Source organism: Clarias gariepinus, chromosome 1 (assembly GCF_024256425.1).
Source record: "Clarias gariepinus isolate MV-2021 ecotype Netherlands chromosome 1, CGAR_prim_01v2, whole genome shotgun sequence".
Lineage (NCBI taxonomy): Eukaryota > Metazoa > Chordata > Actinopteri > Siluriformes > Clariidae > Clarias > Clarias gariepinus.
The window spans coordinates 36449335-36465471 of record NC_071100.1 but is presented as its reverse complement, the minus strand read 5'-3'; the positions used below and the strand labels follow the sequence as shown (position 1 = coordinate 36465471).

Below are 16137 nucleotides of genomic sequence, written 5' to 3'. Positions count from 1 at the left end.
AAAAGAAACAAACAAACAATAACCCATAACCAGACAAAAACAAATGAAAGAAGAAAGCTTCTGAGTTTTGTATGTGTGACTGGTTCTGCAAGAAGTTCAATAAAACAAAGCAGCCATAATTTCTTTAAAAAACTGCACAAAATTTATCCGAGACTATATTTTAAGCAAAGGGTCTGAACTAGGTTATTATTTTAGGCACATTACATTTGTCAATATAGATCGCATTTTACAACATAATTTGAAATCTTTATTATGATTACTAGATGATGTGTATATTATGATCACTATTATAATGAGCCTTAGTCATGTGACAGGCTTTAAAAACATTACAAAAACATTTATGAAATCTAGGGACCCCTGTAGTCCAACTAGGGATCGTAAAGGCCAATGATGACTATTGTATCTATTCCTATTTTCACAACTGTGGTAGGACCTGTACGGGCAACCTTCACACACTCAATCACACACTAAAGGCAATTAGCCTAATTTGCATGTCTTAGGACTGTGGAAGAAAACCAGAGTACATGGAGAAAACCCAGGGATGCACTGGGAGAACATGCAAACTCCACACCTACACAGACACCGAGGTGGAAATCGAACACCGGATGTGCAAGGTGACAGCGCTAACCACTAAGCCATCGTCCTGCCATTAATGAAATATTGGCATATTTAATTTATTTTTCAATGCATTCATTTTGATCTGATCTTGCATGATCTGGTATTACATGGCGAACCCCTGCAAAATATCCAAATCTTAATGGTCTTGATGGCTTTCACGTGATAGGCTCATCATAATAGTAATATAATATTTAATAATAATAGTATTGATAAACATATGAATTTATTATATTAGATTATGTATGGAGGACAATCTATGGCAGGGTGGCATTTTTAGCGCATAAGTGGGGCAGAATAGTCCTATAGAACTCAGAATAGAACTGCTGCCGATTGTGTAGCACCGCCCCCTAGTGTGAGGAATGCGGTACAGCAGAGCATTCCCAAGTTTTCCCAATGTATGCATGAATTTAATGAACATTATTTAAACTCATGATCTAAATACACATAAACTTTTTTTAGACATCCTAGCCCTACTGCAAATACTAGCATGTGCCTAAATAAGTCTTTATGACAGATGATGTGTGCTGGAATAACAATGTATTTATATATTTTATATGCAGGGAAATGCTTACATGACTTTAAAAAGGAAAAAACAAGGCAAAAGTTAGGAGGCAAAATGTTAATAGGGAAGAATAAAATCTAAAATATATTGTATATTAATTTATATTATTTATATTATTATATATTTTATTTCAATAAATAAAATAGAGTATAAAAGAAATATGTATATTTAAAGTATATAGAAAATGTACAAATGCAAAAATAAACTGTATTAAGTATGTAATAAGAAGAATGTTTGTTTGTTTGTTTGTTTTTGTTTTTGTTTTTTTGCAAAAGTGCTTATTCACTTCCTTTGCCATGAAGAGTAATGTAAAATGTAATCTCACTTCTCTTAAGCTACAAAACAACAATGCAACATTATGAAGAACATGACTGAGTCCCAGTGCATAGAGTTTTGATGTTAGGGAACAACCTGACTCCTTATCAGTTCAACTGATGATGCTCACGCAGTGCACTCGTGGGATGTGCGTGCGTTTGATACCACGTGATCAGCTCATCATCTGAGACGCAGGAGGTCAAGACTCATCAGGATCACGATTAGTATCGGCTTTCCGAACCGCAACGGAGGACAGCGCGGAACCTAGTTGCACCATTTTGGTGCATGTACTGTGCTGTATAGTATAGCCTGTGCGCGCACACACACACACACACACAGTCTGAAGCCATCACAGCATCATCATCATCATTATCATCATCATCAAGGTGAGTCTTGAAATGGATTTCATCAACTCGAACGCAAAAAACAAATGCATCATCCATCATTAAAGCAGGTTATAGACGTGTGTGTGTGTGTGTGTGTGTGTGTGAATGCTGTGTGCTGCGTGTTACCACACACACTGGAACAGGGTTTCGCATTGCGAAATTGTTCGAGGTGTTGCCTCATCCTTTCCTCTTCACAGCTACATGTGCACTTTTGTTTACGATTTTTTTTTTTATTACCGGTGTCAATGATCATGCTGAAGAGCGGTTTATAGAAAATAAACAGATTGTTTCCTTGTCGCTGAGGCTCTGACGTCATTCTGCATGGATGGATGGATGGATGGATGGAGGGATGCGGGTCCAAACAAACCTTCTGTCTTCGGACAGATCATCTTCATGCTTCCTATTAATCAATGTATAATCTATGAGAGAATGCACCCTAGTAGTATGACTTGTTTGTGTTTGTGTTTGTGTGTGTTTGTTTGTATCCAGGTAACTGATATCTAGAGTGCAACAAGAAACAGAACACCGATCATGTCACTGTATCCGTCTTTAGAAGACCTGAAGGTGGATAAATTTATTCAGGTATAACTGCTGTGTGTTGTGATTGTGATGTAAAAAAAAACAAAAAAAACACACACACCTCAGCATATGCAACATGCTTCATTTGGACTTAAAAATGAAAATCATAGTTCCTCTCATCTCTGATGCAGGCGCAGAATACCCCTACTGCCAGTCCATCCAAAGCCCCGCCCCTGGCACTCACTGACCATGCACACTATCAATATAGCCCCGCCCATACGGGGGCAAAAGTGGAGGAAATTGGAACAGGTCAGATGCTCAGAGCTTTTCAGTGTATAAGGTGGCCCAAAAATCTGAAATATTTAAAATTATGAATTTTCGTCAAATTGGAGCAAATGGGGCAAATCCGCCGAATTGATCGCAAATTTAGACCGCCTTTTAGAGTCTTTGACTTTGCAGCACTTGTATATACACTAAATACAGGAACATCACTAATTCACTATTGAATTAGAACTGATGTTGTTACATGCATAAATGATTTCCTCTCTTAGTGCAACAATTATTTTGGCTTGATTCTGATTCTGATCGACTACTAAGTTCAGAAATAAAAAGAAAATTTATCATATTTCACGTGAGAATATATACATATGCATCCAGACTTGTGGGCCACCCCATGTAAAATAATTGTTAATAAGTAAGTATCTACTTTATTGGATTCATAAATCTAAATATTTCTGTGTTTGTGTGGACAGATGCCTCTGGAGGTTTGTATCCTCAGCTGAGCGAGTTTATGGGTCTGAATCTTAATATTGAGGCAATAAAAGCCTTTTCTACCACAGTTCCAGAGCAAACTAGTGGTGTAAGTTTTTTTGTATTTGTGGTTATGTATCTACAGTATAATTTATTTAATGTGCTGCACATAAATGCAGAGTCTATAGCTGTTTTTTCTGTTGTTCATAGGCTCTTAGTGTTCATTCGTCGGGCACGAATTGGGCCGTTGCTCCTGTAACTGGCAGTGATATAGGAGTGAAGAGGGCTGAGATTCGGCAAGGCGTTCGAGAGGTGGTGCTCTGTAAAGACATGGACGGCAAGATTGGCCTCCGTCTCAAAGCCATAGACAATGTAAGATACCAGACTTCCCTAAAACATTCTATTTGTAACATTACAGAATTTTATGTGCTGTATGATTGTGTCTTAAATAAAATGGCCAGATTCATGCTGGCAGTTGGAGAAGCTTTTATTTTACTATTATTATTTACCCAGAGGACTTCGGATTCATACTACTACTACTATTACTAATACAATACTGCTGCCAACACGATTGTTAATACTACTACTACTACTACTACTAATAATAATAATAATGAGAAGAAGTTCAGTCTTTATACTGATGGAGCTTCTACAAAAAAATCCACAAAAAAAATACCACCGCATAAAAAAATTTAAAAAACACATTGCAATTATTAAACTGTGATATCAATATTATTAAAATTACCATTTTTTATTTAAATGTATTATCTACAGCAACAGCAAATAACTAGATAATACTGATTTATCACATCAAAAGTATTTAAAAAAAATAAACAAAGACCTAAATTATTGACAAGTTCTACATAAATTCAATTATATGCAATTAATTGTGCAGCACTAAAACAAAAGAGTAAAACATCAGTAAAAGCACAACAATGACTTTTACCTTATTGACACATGCTTGCAATTCAAGACCAAAGTAAAAATATATACACTCACTAATATTCAATTTATTAGGAACACTTACACAGTCATAAATGTATCCAATCCGCTAATCATATACAGTAGCAGTCTACATAAAGTCATGCAAAATGATTACATATAACATCAGAAAAAAAAAGGTTAATACCTGGTTTGGGAACCAACTCCAACCCACAGGAGAGGAGCCTATTGTAATCTTCTGTTGTAGCCCATCTACTTTAAGCGTTGATATCTTGTGTGTTCTAAAATGCACACACTATTTTTTTTTTTAGCATTTTTTGCAAACTTTAGATACTGTTGTGTGTAAAAATTCTAGGAGATCAACAGTTCCTGAAATCCTCTGGCCAGCCCTTCTGGCACTAGCAAACATGCCATGCAGATGGCCACAATGTTCACTCATTTTCTTTATTCTGATGTTTCTTGATGTGAACGCTAATTGAATCTGTATCCACATGATTGAATTCTTAGATACTGTAAGTACATTAGTTCCTAATAAAGTCAACCAGACTGTAACTGTAATATGATTGTAATATTACTGGTGACAGCTCATTTCATGCTCTTTTGAATAATTTAGAAACAAAAAATATGTATATTGTCTAAATTACTGCATATTATTGGTTTGAGTTGAGATTACTGTGACGTCTGTTATTCAGGGGGTGTTTGTACAGCTTGTACAAGTGAACACTGCAGCAGCGTTAGCAGGGCTTCGCTTTGGTGATCAGATTCTACAGATCAATGGAGAGTCCTGTGCTGGCTGGAACAGTGACCGTGCACACAAGGTTCTGAAGAACGCCAATCCTGAGAGAATAACACTCGCTGTACGAGACAGGTACACACATGATGCTTATCTTAAAGCACAAACTATGGTAGTTTAGGGTATCGGGTAGTCATGAACGTACAATACATAAATGTTTTATTTATAAGAACGACACTGCTTTACCTGAATTATTAATAAAGCTTCCAGGAACGGGATATTTTAACGTATGATGCAGCAACCGTGAGCAAGTCTAAATGTACAGTACCAGTCAAAAGTTTGGACATAACTTCTAATTCAATGCTCTTTCCTGATTTTTATGTCTTTTAACATTGTGAAACAATGCTGAGCCAGTTTCATCATGGTGTTTGATGGGTTCTGCAAATGCACTTGAACTATTCCAGAACAGCTGACCTTCAAGTGTTAAAATAACAACTGACTGTAGTTGCTGTAACTTAACTGCATAATTCCGTATGTATTATTTCATAGTTTTAAAATCCCCAGTATTGTTCTAGTAGAAAAGAAATCACTAAACTAAAACATTAAATTAGAAGGTGGTCCAAACTTCCGACTGGTACTGTAGGTAAGTACTGTATATATTGGTAACTTATTTTTTTACATTTGATCCATGCTCAACATTAAATTCCAAACCTGTAGTCACAAAATCAAGGTAAAACAGCTTTACAGTGCATGTGAAAGCAAGCGATTTCTGTATTTTGTCCTTGCTATTTTGTAAAGATGTAGTCTGCTATAGAGAACAACATGGTGGAATGAGGACACTGTGTTCACGTTGTGTAGGTAATGTTAATATTTTCTTTGGCAAAAATAATGTTATACTGTATGAACATGCTTGTATATTTGTTAACCCCATGTGAGTGAAAAATATGTTTTGTCATATCAAGTCAGGTAGTACGTTGAACAGGTTAGTTTTGCACTATGACCAATAGAGTGCAGTAGATGCAATATATGAAATTTTCAATTTTGGCATAAATACCTTATCTTCTTGTTCCTTCAGCAAAATTTAAAAGGATTCCACTAAGGTAGTGTTCCCCAAAGTATGGGTTATAACAAATAAATGAAAAAGTTTTTAAATTTTTTTATTTTGTAATTAGGGTTAGCAATTAGGGTGAAGTTTGGAAATGGTTCCACTAAGGTCATAATGAGTTCAAGTCAGCAAGCTGTTTTCTATGTCTTTGTGCAGGCCAATGGAGCGTGCCGTCACTCTGCATAAGGACATGAGCGGGCAGCTTGGTTTCTTGTTTAAGAAAGGCAGAATTACATCCATAGTGAAGGACAGCTCTGCAGCACGTAATGGACTCCTTACTGACCATCAGATCTGTGAAATCAATGGACAGAATGTGATTGGATTGAAGGTGAAACGCTCGCTTTTCCTTCTCTCTTTCTGTGTTTCTTTATGTGGCTGAGATTAAGAGGTTTTAATATATTTAGGTCTTCTTCCAAATGGTAGAATTATATTTAGTGTTTTTTTGGAAAATGTCCAGCGTTCTTGTTAGAGAGTTTTACTTTCTGGAAAAGTAATGAAGCCACAAATATTGCAATATTTTTAATGATATTTCTAAAACACGAGTAGACTAACTAAACAATAAATGCCTCTGTATTTTTTGCTCTTTATTTACTTTCATTTGTCAGGACTCCCAAGTGTCAGACATCCTTAACACTAGTGGGAATGTTGTGACTATAACTGTGATGCCAGTGGTTATCTTTGAACACATGATGAAAAGGTAAAACAGAGGACTGCAGAAAAAATGTTAATCAGAAGCACTCCAAGTATCCCAAAGAAAAGGCTTAAAAAAATTCATATTGCTTTATTTGTTTTCTCTTTACAGAATGTGCAACAGCATAGTGAAATCTCTAATGGACCACTCGATTCCTGAGGTGTGATATGGATTCTACTCAGAATGGGCTTGCTTCCGCGTGCACTACAGCTTAGACAAAGTGGCGTACACATGCACAGTGGTCGGGCTTTTTAGCAGTTTAATCCAATAAATGAAAAATAAGATTTTTTTTATTTTCCACAGTATGTCTCTCCTTTATTGTTAATTAATCCTTTTATGTAAAATGTGCAGTGTTTTTCAATGCTGAATTATTCTCAGAACTCAAATGACAACTTCAGTGAAACGTCAGTTAAAAGGGGCTTTATCTGCTTTGCTGTTTCATTTGTTAAATGGTGATAGAGTTCCTTGGTTTTTCATTTTCTTGAAAATACACTTTTTCCAATTTTCCAATGTCTTATTTAAAGTTTACTTTTTCTTTGCCCAACTTTCCGCAAACACTAGTAAGATACTTCATTTTTTTCTCTCTTTATTTTTCCTTGTACTAATTTCTTAAAGTAGTCACATTTTTCTCAACGCATACTGTACAGAAGAAGCCACAATATAAAAGGATTTATAAAACTATGCACAATTGCTGCAACAAACATAAAGTAATTGTAAAATTGCAACAACATGACAGTTTGTAAATATATTAGACTCCTTTAAGTAAGTAAATTATATGTGGTTTTAGTAACCTATTCTTTATAAAGCAGGTTTCCTTTCAGTCATCCCAGTGAACTATGTTGATATAAATATATATGATTATTATTGATTGATTATTATATAATAATTATATGAAATAAAATATAAAGATAAATATATATGTGAAAATGAGCTTAGTTTTTACAAGATATTACTGTATAAACGTGTTGACATCTTTTTCTGTTCTTTTTTCCTGATTTAAATGAATCATCATAATTCAGTGTTGATTTCAATGGTTTTAAGATTAGTAAATAATGTCAAGATAGCATTAAACATCTATTCATTTAGCATGTCCAGGATTATAACATTGCATATTGTCTATTGATAATGACTTTGTGTTTTGATATTTCCACCTAAATAAAAATTAAAGAAAAAAAATATAAGTGTGTTGTTAATAATAGAGAAGTATAGATGTGGATTAGGGCCGCCATAAAAATGTAAAAGAGTTCTGAGTTTTTTTCTTCAAATTCCAAATTTGATCTCAGAAGGTTTATCCAAAATTGACGTCGGAATTCTGTGAAAATAAAAATAAGAAAGAATTTTTGATAGAAGTCACAATTATGAGGAGAAAAACCTCAGAACTCAAATACGTTTTTCTGATGGCCATACGGAAGATACAATACAATTACCTTGAATTGAATTTTAATGTGCTTTAATATGCTCTGAATTTCAGATTTTTTATTTAGTATTTATTTATTCTTGTCTGTCCAACTTTATGTAAACCCTAGGAAGCTGCTTACTTGATTTTTTTCTCTTTGTTTTTTTGACGGGTATTAATCTGTCAAAGTAGTCAAATTTTTCTCAACATTTTCAAACACGTATTGTTCAGAGAAAGCCGCAATTTTAAAAACGATGTACAATTGCTGCAGGAAACACATTTAAGAAAAAGAAGTCACTATAAAAATGTATTTAAGTTGTGACTTTTTTTTTCAGAGTTCTGACTTTTATCTCAAAAGGTTTTAGGTTTTAGTTAAAGTTTTAAATAGCTTTTTATTCTCTTTGTTTATATTAGTTGCAGCAGTTTTAAAATCCCTTTTTAATTGTGACTTCTTCTAAACAGTTTCAAACAATATGTTTAAAAATGTTGAGAAAACTGCAACTACTTTGACACATTACTAAATCAGGGACAGGGGTGGCTCAGTGGTTAAGGTGTTAAACTGCTGACTAGGAGGTCCACGGGTCGAGCCCCAATACTGCCAGTTTGCCACTGTTGGACCCTTGCAAGTTCCAACCACCAAGAAACAATCCGTGCATGGAGTTTGGATGTTCTCCCTATGCTTGGGTTTCCTCCCGGTACTCCAGTTTCCTCCAACAGTCTAAAGACATGCAGATTAGGCTATTTGGCGTTCCCAAACGTGTGTGTGTCCCGTGATTTATTGGCACCCTGTCCAGTGTGTAACCTGTCTCCTGGGATACATTCAGGTAAAGAGGTATAAACAATAAGTGAGTGAGTGAGATGCGATTGTATCCTGTTACTGACAAATGAATTTTCTAATCTAGGGGGTTTCCAGGTTCGTGGACTTCAAACATGCATTGTGAATTTGTGCTTTGTAGAACACTGACAGGATGTAGATAAGAAAGTAATGAATAGAATTACATGTGTTATGGCAGGTGGAATTGATATATCGATTGTCCTAACGGTGTGCGTGTGTGTGTGTGTGACTGCTGGGGTTACAATCACAAATAGTGAGTGTTTAAGGCTCTTACATAACTGTAGCCCAAAAAAATCCTGTAAAAAAAAAACAAGTTTTTCACGATATTCCCGGAGAATTTAATTAGAGCCAGAGATCTCGCGAGAAAAACTATCCGAGTTCTCAAGTTTGCCACGTTACGCACGTTCCAACAGTGGGCGGGCTTACAGGCGTGGCGATGCACATGGTTCGCTCACGAGGACAAAATCCAAGCGCTGATTGGCTACAAGCTTTGTGAGCGCCGTTTATTCGGCTAGACATTGGAGGGCCGCTCCACTTACGCTCCATCACACGCGGAAACACAGAGTCGAGGACGCTGTTTGTGTATCTTGATTTACTGTGATTTTATTTTCCAGCACAGAAGGGTGGATATCTTAAATAAGGGTTAAGGTGAGGTTTTTGGGTGGACTGCTGCATGCCGCCATCTCTGCCATGGGTCATAAGAAACCTGCACGCAAACAGTCGAGAAAAGGTAACTGTCCTTGTGCTACTGTATGTGTGTCCGTGTGTGTGTTACACTAGTAACGTACGGGAGGATGCTCATGTAGAGCACTAAAGAGAGAGAGAGAGAGAAAGCTGTGGGCACTTTTTTAAATACATGAGCTCTGTTACTTCTTTCTGATTCAGTGTCAGTTTTCACAAAATGAAAGCAAAGAAGTGTGTATTGTGTAATGCACGCCTTGTTTTGCACCGACCTACATGTAATAACCACAAAACCCATGATCTGTAACTCAGTTAATACTTGTTAGTCTCTTTTATTTAATAGAAATGTCTTGGCATGGTGGTGTTTCATTGAAAGTTAAGCGGTTGGCAGAACAGTTATATTCACAAAGTAGTAATAGTCTCAAATCCTCCATAAGATCCATAGATGGATAAAATACTGGAATTGTGCAACTTGCAGGTTAAATGGGTGTGTATACCCAGTAAATGCCATAAATACTATATACCAGAGGTTTTGAATTAAATTGAATAATAAAATATTCTTTGATCCGAGATTCACATTTAATTTTATGTTAAGATTCAGATCTCTATGCAATTTTTTTTTTATTTTTTTTTTTTTATTTCAGTAACTGTATTAAACATGTGGACAGTTTGAACTCTGATGGCCGTGTACATTGCATCTGCTGGGCTGTAAATTAATATTAAAGGACTCTTATTGCTCTGACATACTGGTGTTATAGGCTAAATGACACTGATTGTCTCTATCAAATATTAAAAATATTATACTACATCTGTATGATGATGATGTTGATTGATAATAATAATAATAGTAAATATGATATTATAAAGAGACCTAGTCATGTGACAGCCAGGGAGACCATTAATGTAAAATTGTCATATAGTAGTTTCTTTTGTGGCACATTTATTTTGCAGGGGTTTGTCATGTATGCAATACTGTAAACTTGGCTGACCCTGCGCTCTGACCCCAGCTTCCTAACTGGGATATGTGAAAAAATAATTTTACTGTGCTGTAGGGTACATGTGACAAATTAATTTATTATTATTATTATTATATAAAATATGACACGATTAAAAAAAGAGACAAATATACACGTATATATAAAATGATGGCATAAACACATACTGATAAAAAACAGTTTTTAGTTCAGATCAACATTTGACAAAAGTGTCAAATATGCATTTAATACGTCAGTATTTTGTTAATATTTACTAGGGTTGTGACGTGTATAGAGAATCATTATAATAGTAATACAATATTTGATCATAATCAAGATATAAAATAATGTAGTAATATATGTTTCTGTAGCGATTATATTAGGGAAATCTGTGGAAGGAGGGCATTTGGTTTATTACCATCAGTTCTGTTTCTTCTGCACATTCTATACACAGTAGACTATCGCATTGATTGGCTCTGTTTAGTGATGCGTATAGCCACGCCCACCTAAGGCAAAAGAGCTAAATTACTTAAGAAATGCACTAGATTACTTGTATATTAATTATTCTTATTTATCAGACGGTCAGTCTGTCCGAGTTCTGAACTGCAGTTTGTCATTTAGAGATTCTTACTATATACCATGCCATGAATATATGCAATAACTATACAGTAGAATAGATACTGCTATAAAGAGATAAAGAAAGAGATAATCATCAGAGACATGGTGCCTGACTTCTACACATCCTTTTACTTTCTACAATTTAATCAAATACCTTTATCAAATGCATTTTTTTTGTTTTATACTTTTATATATTACTATGATATAAATAATGCGGGAGGGGATCAATTCAGCAATGTACCGTGATTCTCTTGTGTGCTATTTCATGTGTCGCCAGATTGACTTTAAAATTGATTTAAAACCCATGTGATTGGTATAATGTGTTTATTTTTTTAAATAATGTAGCCAGCAATCCTTCTTTGCCAGATGTGTGCAGGTATTCTTGCAAGTGTTCAGCCCCCCTGATATTTTATTTAAATAAATACGTTCCACAAGCAATGGAATTCTTCACTTTTTGCTATACATTAAAGATTTGTTATAACATGTTTTTCTTTTTTTTTAGAAGAGCAAAATTATAGAAACAGATTGTCTTAAAGTAAATAACTTTTAATACTTTGCATATCTCTTATATATAGTCGCATATCTGTTGCTTGTAATACTGCATCAAACTGCCCCACCTCCCTCCCCCAGACATTTTCATTTTTGGGACATTCTCTTTTTAGCCTCACTTTCAGGAACTGAAATGCATGCTAATTTGGGTTAAAGGTTTAGTGATTGACTCAGCCAGTCTAATACCTTCCACTTTTCCCTCTGATGATGTGTCTTGTTGGGCTGGCAGTGTGTTTTGTACTGTTGTCATGCTCCATGATTAAGTTCCTCCCAATTAGATTAAATGCATTGCTCTGTAAATTGGTAGACCGAATTTCTCCAGACTTCCCCAGAATTCATTCTACTCTCAATAAATATCATTGAGCCTGTTCCAGAAGCTGCCATGCAAGCCCAAGCCATGCTTGACCAGTGAGCTCAGATGTTTGGGATTTTCATCAACATAAACAAGATTTATTCTCCTGAGATGTTTAACACATCTAAATGTATGCATATCAGGAAATGAAGTAAAAAGTAATTGCTTGCTTCCTGAGTTCCTCTATTTAAAGCCACTATGTGTAACAACTGTCATGTTGCAACATCTGATATAAAAATGAGAACCTGTGGAAACACAAACACGGTTTTAAATTATCATTTCATTTATTAAAGAAAAAGATGATATATAACATATAGATTGCCTATGTTAATAAGTAATTGCCCCCTTAGCAACTCCTACAGGTATCAGGAGCATTTGGTTGATCAGTCTGCAACAGAGTCCCTGATGGGTCCGAGCCACAACGTTGACTAGGCTACTGCAGAAGACTTTCGTTTAGTTTAAGGTTTTAATTTAGTTTATACCTCATCGTTTTGTATTTTCTTTTGGATTTTCCCCCGATTTTCTTCTTAATCTAGTCGTGTCCAATTTCTCCCCATCATTGGGGCGCTCCCGCATTAAGGCTACTACTATCACTCAGTCAGGAGGGCCAAAGACGTGTTTCCTCCGTCTTTCCTCTGAACCACGTGACGCCAGCTGACCACATCTTTTCGAACTGCTCGCTCACACGCCGTTGGGGGCGGCGTAACACACTCGGAGTACAGCGCTATCTGCTCCTTCCGCTTGCATGAGCTCACAGATGCCCCTGATTGGCTGTAGAGCCGTGATTAATGTTGGAGCACTAAGTACCTGTCATCCCTCCCCTCTGAGAGAGCTCAGCCAATCAGCTCTCTCTAGAGCTCCGGCATCACCCGGGAATCGAACTTTTAGTCTAGCTAAAAGCTGAATGTAACAGCACTAAAGTCTTCCAAATGTATACAATTTTGATGCATCAGTCCATATAATGTTATCTCATAAGGCTTTGAGGTCATCACTGTGTTCTTAATATTTAGCAAACCTGAAACAGTCCTTTATGTTTCTTTTGATTCCCAAGGGTTTTAACTTTGCAAGATAAAGAACAAAAGTGAGTGTTTGAATTTTTTTTAGCTTGGAAATAATAGTTGTCTATTAATAGTGCCTCCTTTGAAGTACGTGATGTACACAGTCTTCGGCGGCTTGTGGCCTTTGCTGACTGTGTAGATAGCAAAACGCTGAACCGAAACGAGACTGGTCTACGAAGGATTTCCTATTTCTGTCACCAGGTGTTTCCGCCCTTAACACTATATTATGATGTCCTGCTTCTATCGTCTAGTAACCTTCACAGCTGCATTGGACTTGTTGCGTAGACTTAGAAAACCTGTGTTAATATCTTTTACAGAATCATTCAGCTGTTCAGCTATTCAAGCGAGTTGAAACACAGTACTTACATTTCAAAGTGTGACCCTTGGGTCTTGGATTCAGCAGTAGTCTCACCAAGAATCTTGGAATAGGTTGGGCTGCGAAGGATCCACTGTTGCTTCCAAGAGAAAGAAGTCCTCATTTGTTGGACTCATTTGAAGGTGCCTTCAAAATAGGACAGCCTTAGCCATGAGATTGTGATGTATCTGGTCTTCAAAGTTTGATTTGATCCGTGCCTAAGTACGCTGTATCATTCCACCTTTTCCAGCGGCCTCTAACACGGTTCTTGAGTGCAGAATGATAGTGTTCTCTTGATCATTTAAACCAGACCTTGGGGTCAAGTGTTCTCGGAAACGATCCAAGCCCCAACCCCAACCTTTAAGAAGTTGGGTCTCACAGGATTGAGCCAGCCTTTTTGCAATCCCCTTCAACCACCTTAATTTTCACAGAGAGATCAATCACAAAACATTTTTTAGTCGGACTGTTTGCGAGGGCAACTTAAAAGAAAATGCTCTAATCTCACAATGGTGAGGCAGCAGCCCAAGTGTGCATTAGAGTAAGTTTAGACCTAGTGCTGGTGGGTGTCCGTGCCAAAGAGTCTCTGCTCTCTCATCACCTGTGTTACATACAAGAACTTAATGGAAGATCCTTCAGAGCAGGTGCTAAGGGCAAGTCTGGCAGCACCGCCTACTAGCGCATCGGCAAGTTGTAAACAGTTTGTTTATGCGTGTGTTAAAGTTAACCTTTGAATGACTGCTTCCTACATGTCATGTTTAAATGAGTGATAAATGCTTGAGCCTTTATGAGAGGAATGCAATTAATATTATTCATAGGAGTATACTGTAGCATGTCATGGATTTTATTTAACGAGGATTTTTGGGTCTCGTGAAACGGCAAAGCTTTTTTTTTCATTATTATGAATATTATTATTATTATTATTATTATTATTATTAATAATAATAATAATAATAATAATAAATAAAAGAAATCTGTATAATTTAGTCACTCCCTGCATGCCCATATGACCACTGACTTACTAATTCTTGTTAATTTTTGACCGTTATTTTTAAATGTTGAAAAAAAATTTATTTGTTAAAAAAAAACCTGAATGAAAAGGTCAAAAGATTAAACATGGTAAACAAATGTATGGCTCTTATTTACTAGCAAGTTAAAAAAATGGTTAGTCATCCAAGCAGAAAATTATTGCTAGATTAACCCTGAAAAAAAAAAAAAAAAAAAAAGGTTAGACTAATAAATAAATAAATAAACACATAACATGGATTGGTTTCTTAAAAAAAATAAATGAGGTGCAAACCTAAACATGACTGCTAAATTATTTGAAATTTCCCCCAGACTTCTTAAGCTTACATACCTTTCAAAGACCCTCTCACTACCGATTTATGAGGATAGATCAAAAATGAACAGCACTTATGGTAATATTAAAATTGTGTTGACGGCTACTGTCTCCCCAGTCACTGCTGTGGAGGTGTGAGTGTGTTCCATCAGTTCATGTGTAACTGCAGTGTGAGCAAAAATGGACTCCCCACTTTGTCATGTGCACTAAAGAAGAACAGCATGCAGTGATGTCTGGGGGTGTACCTGGTGCCGTTATTTATTGAAGGCTCAATACAAAATTTGTGGTGATACTTTAAGGAAAGTTACAGTTTCTTAAAGAGAATAATTACTGGTGGATTTCTCACTGTGGGCCTGAGAGTAAACAGCAGAGTATAGAACAGTAACACCCTCAATCGCTGACCGAGAAAAAGTTCAAAAGTCAACCATCAGCTGGAAAGTGGATTCTTAAGACTGCTATTCAAGTGTGTTATGATCTTGCATGACGATGCACGACCACACACTTCTGCCCACACTGTCGGTGTTAAAGCATTCTCACTATAGTCCTGATCTTACACCATCAGTAAAGGCGGTGGTGCATTCCCAATTTGTTTTTAAATGCATGTTGCCATATGGACAAAGTGAAAAGCAAGAAGATTATCTTAAAAAAATTGTTTGTCTTTTTTACAAGTTAATTAAAATCTACAGCCAGAATGCAGATAATTGTTGTCTCATCTTCGTACTTCACTTACCTCATCCTTAGAGCTTTCTTTATTTCAGAATTTTATTTATTTATTTATATTTTTAAGTTACTAAGGGATTGACCTTTAATTCAAATGAGCAGTAAAATAAGGTAAAAGAAATAAAGATCCCGAACTCCTCACTGAGATGTGCTGAGCGAACAGTAGTGTACCAGTGTGTTAGGGTGGAGTTAAACACTGAATAGACATTAGCACGTTCCAATATTCAGCAAAGGCGATTTCTATATCTGTGCTTAACAACGTGTCAACTGTGTCATATTTTGAGATCGTTGTGTGTGTATCTACACATATATATGTATATGTATGCGTGTGTGGTGTGAGATAAAGAAATGGTGAGTGAGTGAGAGAGAGAGAGACTATATAGCTACTTTAATTTGTTCCTAAGTGTATAAAAGGAAGTCATCTTTCTTCATCAGTGTGTAAAAAGTGTTGCAGGATCCCAAATTAATCACATCTACGTGACACCCGGTGCAGTTTTGTGGCTTCTACCACGCGGGTGAGTTTGAGCATGCGCATAAGTTAGTTTGAACTCCACAGTCCATCCTCTCCATATGAGGCCCAGGAGAGAGAAGTGTGGTGACAGCACCACTAAAAATACCCAACAGGCCGAGCGTAGATCGGAT

The 16137-nt window shown here is 36.2% G+C and overlaps 1 protein-coding gene across 1 annotated transcript; it reads left to right on the top strand.

The window, feature by feature from the left end:
- Window positions 1–1866: 1866 nt before the first annotated feature.
- sdcbp (syndecan binding protein (syntenin)) lies at window positions 1867–7766 on the top strand. The gene is made up of 9 exons (XM_053500091.1): window positions 1867–1881; window positions 2371–2463; window positions 2592–2709; window positions 3153–3259; window positions 3361–3522; window positions 4785–4960; window positions 6087–6258; window positions 6536–6627; window positions 6733–7766. The coding sequence occupies exons 2-9, from the start codon at window positions 2413–2415 to the stop codon at window positions 6785–6787; spliced, it is 933 nt and encodes a 310-aa protein (XP_053356066.1). The 5' UTR covers window positions 1867–1881; window positions 2371–2412; the 3' UTR covers window positions 6788–7766.
- The last annotated feature ends 8371 nt before the right edge of the window (window positions 7767–16137 follow it).

Bases quoted from the DNA above. Each gene is read 5' to 3' on its own strand.
- sdcbp (XM_053500091.1), top strand. From the start codon at position 2,413: ATGTCACTGTATCCGTCTTTAGAAGACCTGAAGGTGGATAAATTTATT. The intron at 3,523-4,784 runs GTAAGATACCAG...TCTGTTATTCAG, and splicing joins GTCTCAAAGCCATAGACAAT to GGGGTGTTTGTACAGCTTGT. The intron at 4,961-6,086 runs GTACACACATGA...GTCTTTGTGCAG, and splicing joins ACACTCGCTGTACGAGACAG to GCCAATGGAGCGTGCCGTCA.